Source organism: Bombus impatiens, unplaced genomic scaffold (assembly GCF_000188095.3).
Source record: "Bombus impatiens unplaced genomic scaffold, BIMP_2.2 scf_0154, whole genome shotgun sequence".
Taxonomy (NCBI): Eukaryota; Metazoa; Arthropoda; class Insecta; order Hymenoptera; family Apidae; genus Bombus; species Bombus impatiens.
Genome location: NT_176573.1, coordinates 1 through 10,911, shown reverse-complemented (window position 1 = coordinate 10,911; position 10,911 = coordinate 1). Strand labels below are relative to the sequence as shown.

The 10,911-nt window shown below is 30.9% G+C and overlaps 1 protein-coding gene across 1 annotated transcript; it reads right to left on the bottom strand.

Moving 5' to 3' along the window:
• Nucleotides 1-1,353: 1,353 nt before the first annotated feature.
• Nucleotides 1,354-7,050, bottom strand: LOC100747759. Its single transcript, XM_003487416.3, has 3 exons — nucleotides 6,733-7,050; nucleotides 5,282-5,440; nucleotides 1,354-2,557 (listed from the first exon to the last, which is right to left on the bottom strand). The coding sequence occupies exons 1-3, from the start codon at nucleotides 6,791-6,793 to the stop codon at nucleotides 2,316-2,318; spliced, it is 462 nt and encodes a 153-aa protein (XP_003487464.1). The 5' UTR covers nucleotides 6,794-7,050; the 3' UTR covers nucleotides 1,354-2,315.
• Nucleotides 7,051-10,911: the final 3,861 nt, after the last annotated feature.

Sequence of the window (10,911 nt, the reverse complement as noted above, 5' to 3'; positions counted from 1 at the left end):
ATATTCAATTCTTTTAAGTCCTACCTCCGCGCGATGATACTAAATTTCTGAATAAACATTAAACTCAGTTCTCTCAATTTTCAAACTAGCAGAAATAGCATTATCATAACCAAAAGCGACCGATGACGAATGATATTCCATTGTAAACGTCGAAGAACGTAGGCGTGAGGTATTTCGGTCATTTCGACCTCCGGTGCAAAGGGATTATTTGGCGGGCAATTGATTGTGTGAAAATCATGTATCAACATGGTGATTTCGGAATGTGCATTTCGGAGAAGGAAAAAATCCGCGTTGAGACGTGGGCCAATCACAGTATATCGCAAACTTCTTTCACCGAACGATACCAGCTTATTCTATGTGGGAAGAACATCACAGGAGCATAAATATTTTGTTTGACGGATGTAACTAGACTGCGGATTTTTATGCTTTCATAAAGAATTTGAAAGTGCGATATTACGCGGAATGCGCATGATACGAAAAAATATATAAAACATTGAAATTACAGTGCTTTTTATAATATTCGTTAGGTAAGACAATTTTCTATGAAGATTTCATTTCTCTGATTATGTTATGTATGTCTGCATACAATAAAAGTATAAAATGATAACGGAGCCATTTTTCGAAATAATGGTCAAGCGAACATTAATCTCAGTAATAAATAGGTCGGATATGACCAATTCTTTGGCACCAGATATCGTGCCACTCGTGGGGAATTTTGATAGAAAAAGTTTCTCGGATAGGTATTGAGAAGCGCGTGTTAAAAAATTAATATGAAGATTCGTAACGTCGATTCTGTTTAAAGGAATGAAAGCTTACCTTGATACTAAGTAAATAAAAGAGTTATTAAAAATGTCGTTTTGGCAACACATTTCATCGATATATAGTTAAAAGTGTAGGTAGAAAATGTAATGTCGATCAGATTAATGAGATGTCAATCGAGATTGGGATAACCCGTACGATGATTCTTAGATTTGATGTCTATATACATTCTTTTCTGTTATACGTTGTCATTTGAAATAAATATGATTTCATATGTTCAACTACGTTCAAAGAAATAAATATGGAACTTTTATCATCAAATAACATTTTTATTTTCATAACATAGATTGTCATAATGCGTGATCTATTGCTTTTTTTATAGAAAATAGTAGCATAAAAATAAGGAGATTTTAGGACTATTACCGAAAACTGTGCGAGTCGATAAAAATATCTCGTAATATATACAAAATAAATGTACAGGCAAAGATTTAAACGACAAGGGAACGTGTAAATTCAAATACAGTGGATTTTATAATTTTTATAAATTACAAAGGATAAGACGTTTGTACTTTATCCTAACAATAAGAGAAATGATCAACAACGAAAGCAAATTTATTCACAATGCGCAATCTAGTCTACAAATCTAATTAAGTAATAGAATTTTAATGGTACATATATAACAAAATGTTAATTTAATCAGACATTCGCTAAGCGCAGAATGAAAGAAAAATTTTGGATTATCCTATACATTGGACGGATATCTGATAAGCTAATTTTTTTTACTTGTTAGTAATTTTTTTTAACCTTAAAGTAACGTCATAACGAAAGAAATTGCAAGTAAACGCAAGATTGAAAAGACACATAGCAACGAATCTTAGCCCAAAATTAGATAAAAACGAGAGAAAGCAGTTTATTTATACAGATTTGCGTGTAATATGAAGAATATTTCAATCAATCGATCAAAGAATTCTTACTAATCGTGACGCGAGCGTGTGATCACGACAGGCAGAGGATAATTCAAATTAATAATCCTTTATTGTACAATCACGCCATACGTGTTGAATTTATATACACAAATTGTACAGAAGAGCTAATTTTATTTAAAGTAGTTTCGTACGAAGGTATAGTAATTAAATAGACGATTAGAAATTAAGTAAAGCTTTCAGCACAGTTACGCAACTACTGTAATATATGTCAACCGTTCTACTTACAATTAGTATGCGACTAACGAGGTATGCCTAACTATAAAATCTTAACGAACTGATCCTGATTACGTAGAACCATTTTAACATGACACTATTCATTATGCTAATAAGATTTTAAACTGTCTTACGCTTCCAGAACAGCAATTCTTTTAACTAATTAATCGATAGGTTGGCCAAATTGTTCTTATAATACAAGAAAATGATAAGGACATAAAGGTGACGAATAGTCAATAAAATTTATTTGCGGAACATTAATCGCGTTTCAATTTAGGGTCGTTTAAAATGGCACTCTCTCGGATAATTGCTCTCTAAAAGTAACGATTTTTATTTACGGGCTTGAATGACGCTTTGTTAAAGGATACCGTATTTCGATTGGAGAGAACGATAGCCGATAATGGCTAGAGCAACGACGAACAGCGATTGCGTAATCGACGCGCCCGTCGCGGAATTGCAGAGGTCAGTACTACAAATATGGCAGGACTCGATTATGTGTCGACCTGAAGTCATTGTAGTGCTGCAAGGACCATCGGTGATGTCTCCTTCATCGACGTTCAATGTAGAACACTGGCGTATTACTACTCGTTCGTTATTTTCTGCAAGCAAAAGTACTCGTTGGAATTTTCTCTAGACAATTTTGAAAGTATAGCTGATTAAATATTTAAGATATTATATTCAAGTATGAACGCAAGCAACGAGAAAAGCAAAAAAGCAATCCTGTGATTTATACTTAAACTCATGAAATTTCTATTAATCTTTACTAATACATATTGAATTACTTATGCAATATGTATCTATATTTTTTGAAAAATACCAACATATACTTATCAAATCTTCAATTAATAGCTTTAATACATTGTAATATGTATTATATTTTTCAACTAATATTGAATAGTCTTCTTTCAATTTCTGTAAATTGAAAAAAAAATTAAATTGTTAAAAATTAAACAATTCAAAAATTAAATCTGTTAAGTATGTTTGCACAGTATCATTGCGTTTGGTCGCTTCAAAGGTGCATACTTTCATACCTGATATCAAACATAAATATCTTGAAAACTATTAGTAAATACAAGTATTATATACTATATACATAATATATTATGTAATATATTATGTAATATTAATAAATACAAACATTAGAAAAGAATTAATTCATTGAAACTTTTCCTTTAAATTAAAACTTACGTGGGCGAATGCTAAATACATGGAAGGAAACCTCATACTTTTAAACGGAAACATATTTTTTTAACGTATTGATCGATGTTGCTGTTATTATTCATAAAATCATTAAGCTATTAATAAGATTACCCAGCTCGTGAAAGGAACATTAGATTAGGAGATATAATAATTTATAACACTTATATATAATATGTGTACTTTTTAAAATGACAAGCATATTTTTGCTAGAAAATAATACAGAAAGAATGAGACAAAAAGAGAGAGAAAGACGAGACTAAAGAGAATTCTAGACTATTAGTATGAAATGAAATCTTATTCGTCTTATACATCAGCTACGTGATAAATTAAATTATGCACACCTCGAAACCATTCAACTTTTATTTGAAATATTTTTCGTTATTGTCAGCAATTTCGAAAATATTCGAGATGATTGATTTGAAGAAAATATCCTGTATATTGATGGATGAGTTTTATGATGGTATAAAATCATGAGATTATTAGTTTCCGATGACAATGTGATATTGAAGCAAATTATTGTCAGCTTTGCAAGATTTGCGTACTACGTAAGAGAATACAAATAGATACATACGTAGTATACGTTTGAATAATTTCCGGATCGCGCTTGTGTGTACACATAACAAAATATGCTATATGCGACGTTTCCTTTTGTGTTTCTGTTAAAACGTAGTGTTATTTGAACGATATGGTGCAACAGGTTGTGTAACACTTATGATTCAAAGTATATGACGAAGTGGACTGAGGAAATAATTACGGTATTGCGCATTTAAATAAATTCAGATTTCTTTATAAACTGAACATCGGAGTCTCGAAAACGAGCAAAACACATTTTAATGGAGCAAATAATATGTAATCTATCTTTTTGATTTGAAACACAAGTAAAAAAATTATTGTAGCTATTGTTCACTTCGGAAATAAACAATTTAAAGCTCGAGATATTCCAAAACAAGGAATTATGTTAACAGATAAAGCATTTTTTATGTATTCTACTTACTTCTAGAATTTATATTTCATTACAAGATATTCTAAAATTTCGATAAAGTCTGCTGGAAAATGAAAATCATGCAAATGTCTATGCAATCAAACGATCGTTATTTATGTTGTTACTACAAACCAAATGCATTTTATTTTATTAAGTAACTTTGATTTTCTAAATGTCGTTGGCGTTATCAGTGAACATATTCATTTCGCATAATTTTTCGTGTTACACAAATTTTACTAATCTCTCAGTTATCATGCATGTATGAATATCGTTAATCCTAAGATTACGGTCACGTTAATAGGATTAACCTTGATATTCAAAATTTTACGACGGTGAATGATTTTTCTTTAACACGGGCGCGGTTTTGACCTTGACAACATATTATTATCGCGATTATAGTGTAGAACGTAGCAGCGCGTGCTGTGACTCACGAGTGAAACATAGTATGTCGTGGCGATTAAGTTGGAGACGATAAACACTAGATTATGATGTTCTCTAGTTTCACGCAATATATACACATATATCAAATACGTCATCCAATGTAAGAATATCGTACGTAATTGAGTAATAAATTGCTATGCTTATGACGAAACAGGATGTCTTAAAATATGAGCACATCCATGCAAATTCAAATTTCAGTCGCACTATATCAAGTCATTGATTGTAATAATTGTTATTATTATCACAAATACATTTAAATAATAATAAGTGTCTATATGCAGAATGGAAACGACGTGTATGATCAGTTAATCAATACTCGGCTACAAGAAAAAATGAATTGTGATCTAATTGTGATTATGATCTATTAAACATATACATATTTATATGTAAGTAGACATTTGAGTGAAAAACACAACAGTAAGTGTTTTATTAAATAGGAAATATTTTTACGTACGTAAGGTAGAGTAAACGTAGTTGCGAATAGTATAAATACAAAATTAATAAAATTTCTACAAAGAAACTTTTAATCACTTGCAGGTTAATTTGCAATTATATTATGAATTAAAAATTATATTAGGCAGTACACAATTTTTAATTATTTCGTTTTAGTATTTTCTAGGCTACATCAGAAATGTTTTTTGTAAAGCAATGTTGACAAGAAAAAATTATTTTTTAATAAATTACTCGTCAAACCACTTACCTCTTCTCACAATTTTCCTGCATACATGTTTTACCGGTTCGTAAGATCCAGTTTCGCAAAGTTTCGTATTAAACGCCGCTTGATGTTCTGTAATGTTCAGTGGATCACCACACAGTATATTATTATTGGAAGCGCAATCCCAACATCGTAAAGCTAAACCTATAACATATGTAAATACATTATTAAATATCAGTAAATATTGCATATGAAATGCGACAAAGTAAAATATATTGTTAAGCAAGTTTTCTTGCGTTATATCTTGAATGGTACTAAATCTCAAACATGATTCTTAAATATACGTAACATTTAATCAAATACGATTTTGGAGTATTTTCACATTTTTAGCTCTGTTTTTATTATATATTTTATTTATTATAACAATCAAATATTTAGAGAACTTTTCTAAGAAATTTTATGGAATGTTTTGACGATTGCTCGCTCTTCCCCGTCACCCCCCATACTATAACGGCAAATGACGGAATAGTTAAGAATGGAATTGCTCTATACAATTTGTATTATGTCATCGATACTTACAAATTATACGTATACATTAATCATCTGATCATCTACTAATTGGATATAAAATATGTTGCATATAATTCTCGTAAACTTACACTCCGTTTAAATAATCACAATAACAATTAATATGATTTTAGTTATAATGATTTATATTAATATTAATATTGATATTATATACTATAACATATAATATTAATGTTATATATTATTATATAATGTTACTTTATTATATCAACTACTCGTACTCGGTTTTTTATTTTACTGTGTTATGAGCATAACGTAGCGCGACATATAATAAACAAACAAATGACAGTAATAGGCTTAATATATCTGATAAGACGATAATAATGAACACACTAACACGAAAACAAAAGCAATAATTAAAATCGTCAGTAGAACAAGCGAGGACACAAGAATAGTAATGATCGAGTTTAATGAGCAAATAACGTAACATTCCACCGTCATGCCAAATAAATCATTACCTTTGTTACTCCACATTAGTTTACAAATTTCATTTTTTCCGAATATTTTAAATTCTTTATAGCTTGTTTCACACGAATCGATACATTTATATCGTATTTATGAAACAACTTGCCTTTCTTATTTCTTTAAATTACAATTCGTACAATTCATTTTCCAATTATTTTTTACAACTATCCTTTAAGGATAAATATAAGAGCCTTTCAATTTATATTCTACTCATAAATTTTCTGTCGTACCCAAACTATCGTTATTTCTAGCGATATCACGAATTTATTGCACTTCAACAATATATTATTAGATAATTATACGATACGTGGTTAAAGAATAATGCAAATATACAACACGTTAACTTATTCACTTCGCCTTAATTTTATATATCAAAATATTTAATGCGTATTACATTATATTGTTATATTAAGACGTATTCTACATATTACTAATTGTTTTACCTGATTGCGAAAGGACAACCAGACCGAAGATGACCAACATCCATGTTAATCTGGAGGACATGTTGATACTTCTCGGATCTGTATGGCTGCCGAATTAATCTAATCGATGATTACTTTACACCGTGAGTGATACAGCCGCTTAAGATGTCAAAGGCGATATCATGTGTATCCAGAAATAGATAGAGAGAAACTGCTAGCGTCACAGACAGTGTTCACTTCGTTACTGAAGAGGCAACACCCCCTTTTTGCCGAGATCCGAGAACATACACGCGGTCTCCTTCTCCCTTGCTCCCTCTCTTCTTCGAGTTTCTCCGCGCTTCTCGGGGCACGCGGCTAACACGGTCCAGTCCAATAACATATCGCATGTAATAACTCCGTAACCCCTCCGTAGATCATGCAAGCGCAAGGAAGTAGGAGTCAAGAGCAAACAACGAAAGGAACCTTTTAACAGAACGCAACAGACGAAACGCTAATTATATTCCAGGAGTGAGAGGGAGAAGGAAAGAGAAAACAACATTGCTCGGGGCCCTCATTGGACTCATTAGGACAATTACCGACCGGTTAAACGCTCTCTAGGGTCTTTCGAGGTTTAAGATGGAAACTGGAATACGCAATTGTTTAGAACTTGATGATTCTCAGATTGAGATATGGAAATCTGAACGAATTAACAATTAAATAACGTTAAGCTTTTCTCATAGAACACCACGTGCTGCAATATTGTTAATCTTTTATTACTAAACATGTACGAGTATCAGCGACTTATTATTATTGATAATCCAGTAATTAACACTTAGCCAACCGCGCGCGCCACAGCGAGCTATACGTTTCTCATCGCGCTCGGACAAGCCAACCTATATGCTGTCTATCGCACATTTTTCAAAGTATCGAGGATTAATAGTCACTATTTAAAAAACAAAGAAGTCTAAAAATTATTTAAGTGGTCAATTATATTTTGTGGTAATGATTTTATGTAACGATTTCACATATTGTTTATATACAACATTAAATTAAAAGTATATATTAAAAGTATAAAAAATATAGGTAGAATTAAAAATATTATAGGTGACTAAAGATAAGTAACACAACTAGAACGTGAAATTAAAAATTCACAATGCATTTTAATATTTTTTTATAATATGGTATAAAGACATTAGTGTATTTTATTATATATTGTACTTTATAAGAGCACAAAAAGTGGCACAATTAATTGGGAACAATTCCAGGTAAACAATAACTGATAATAACAAAAGAAAAGAAAAGGAAAACGCGTTGCAAAAGTAAAAAAGGGAGATCTGTTTGGTCGCAGCAATGTATTGTATTTTACAGACGGGATTTGGTTAGCTAAATTTTAAGATTGACAAGACTCTTGATATATTCGATTAAATTGTAAATCGAATTCAATGATTTTATTCCTGTTGCAATGACTTTAAAGTTTCATTGCTACATCAGTTGCATGAAAAACTATTGTGTATGTTCTCAATCTATTTTAAATCCAATTGGTTACAGATGTCCAATAACAGGATTGTAAAGTGAATTTGCCGACTTGTTAAGAAAGACTTGTCAGGGGTCAGAAGATCGTTTAACCCTGCCTGACATTACCGAATTGACTCGAGCATTTAACCCCCCCCTCTTCACCTAGATGCGTCAATACGTAAAGATGTGTACATCCGAGCATACACGATTTCATAAGTGTTGGTTAGAACATCACCATCATCGATACAAAGGTTACATCGAGTAGACTGTCTCCCTGTTCATTCATAAAGCCATTTAATTTCTGACTTGTAAGTCAACAGCCTTTTCCGGCCAATCAACATCGTCGTACTCTCTTTCAGAAATTAAGCGTATATGATGTGAAAACCAAGAAAACAATGCTTCGGTACGATTATCAAGAAAAAGTTACTCGCAGAGTAAGGAAAGTGAAACAGATGTAAATCTGTAATCCGAAACACTTTTCGACAATTTTAACATTTTTAAGGAAATAAAGATATATTTCGAAATTCTTGTGAATTTATATATAAGATTATTAATAATATCAAGCAGTTATATGATGCATAGAGAGAAAACAGTTTATTATTATATTAGCACTCTACTGACTTCTTGTTATTTGATTGCGCTATTAATTGTGAACTTATGATTCCGTTACATTATCCCGCATTGTTATATCGATCGAACATCGCTTATAAGTGTAAACATCTTTTAATTAGTTTCCATTAGGTTCTATCCAGTAGCAACTCTAAACGTCTATATTTAATATTAAAATTATAGCAGATTATCAGCCATAATGCAATGAAATACCGAAAAAGTTTAATTATTAGTGAGTCAAGAACATAACCCAAAATCGGGCTTGTAAAAAATCGAGTTAAGCTTATTCTATCAAGAAAATACTACAGACTAACAGGGAGTAAGATAAATATTGCAACATGAAGCAATAGGACGAAATATAACATAATGTAATAAAATATAACGAAATACAAAATATCGCAAAATAATATAAAGCAATATAGTATCAGGAAATACAATATAACGTAATATAATATAACGTAATGCTATATAACAAAATACATTACAATGTGATACATTATAACGTAATACATTTTCACGTAATACCATATAACGTAATACTCTATAACGTAATACCATATATAAAGTAATACATTATAACGTAATACATTATAAAGTCATATTATACGTTATAATGTTATACTATATAACATTGTACTATATAACGTTATACTATATAACGTAATACGTTATAACGTCATACTATATAACGATATACGATATGTGGATATAATACATAACATTATACGGTATAATGTAATATTATATAACGTTATACTACATAACGCAGTATGTTATAATATTATCACGTTATACTATATAACGTAATAGCTTATAACGATATGCAATATAACGTTATACCATATAGATATAACGTTATACGTTATACGATATAAAGTTATACGTTATAACGTAATAAGTTATAACGTCATACTGCATAATGTTACACTATATAATGCAATACGGTATAACGTTATACTATATAACGTTATAGCACATAACATAATACATTATAACGTTACGCTATATAACGTTATACGATATGTCGTTACACTATATAACGTAATATGCTCTAACGCTATACTATATAACACAATAAGTTATAACATTATTCTATAAAACGTAATAATGTATAACGTTATACTATACAACGTAGTACGTTATAACGTTATACCATATAACGTTGTAACATATAACGTATTACGCTATTACGTTATACCATAACGTTATACCATATGATGTTGTACCATATAACGTATTACGCTATAACATTATACTATATAACGCAATACGTTATAACGTTATGTTATATAACGTTATACTGCATAACGTAATACGTTATAACGGAATGTTATATAACGTAATACTTTACAACGTTATACCATATAACGTAATACGTTATAACGTTATACCATATAACGTTATACGTTATAACGTTATACCATATAACGTTATACTATATAACGTAATACGTTATAACGGTATGTTATATAACGTTATACTATATAACGTAATACCATATAACGTTATACTATATAACGTAATACGTTATAACGTTATGTTATATAACGTTATACTATATAACGTAATACGTTATAACGGTATGTTATATAACGTTATACTATATAACGTATTACGCTATAACGTTATACTATATAACGTAATACGTTATAACGTTATACCATATGGTAATATAACGTTATACTATGTAACGTAATAAGTTATAACGTTATACTATATGTCGGAGATGAAAGGACATCGAAGCCTCCCCTTTGGAACTTCGAGATAACCCCCTAACTCCGTAATCTAGATTCTATCATAGGCGTAATTAAACAATTGTCGTCTTTCGATCCGATTGTATTTGTTTGAGATTTGTGATAGTGAGCTTGGGCTCGAGGCGACAGCCAGTCGCCGAACGTGGCCGCGGTCATGGGATGAACGCTTTGTCTAACAAAGGTACTCATTAATTCTATAGCTCTCCTTAAAAGAAATATTTGTAGCGGCACGCGACGGTAAACATTCTAACGGTTTCTGCCCCGTGGCTCGCCACACGCAGATCCTATTCTTCGGTTATGATGGTTACCAGATGCCGACGCGTCTCCACAGTACGTGATCAGC

What these genes read in the sequence shown, in the direction of transcription:
- LOC100747759 (XM_003487416.3), bottom strand. Translation starts at nt 6,793, where the DNA reads ATGTCCTCCAGATTAACATGGATGTTGGTCATCTTCGGTCTGGTTGTC. An exon ending in GGTTGTCCTTTCGCAATCAG is followed by an intron (nt 5,441 to 6,732) that starts GTAAAACAATTA and finishes CATATGTTATAG; the next exon opens with GTTTAGCTTTACGATGTTGG. An exon ending in CAGGAAAATTGTGAGAAGAG is followed by an intron (nt 2,558 to 5,281) that starts GTAAGTGGTTTG and finishes TTTTGCTTGCAG; the next exon opens with AAAATAACGAACGAGTAGTA.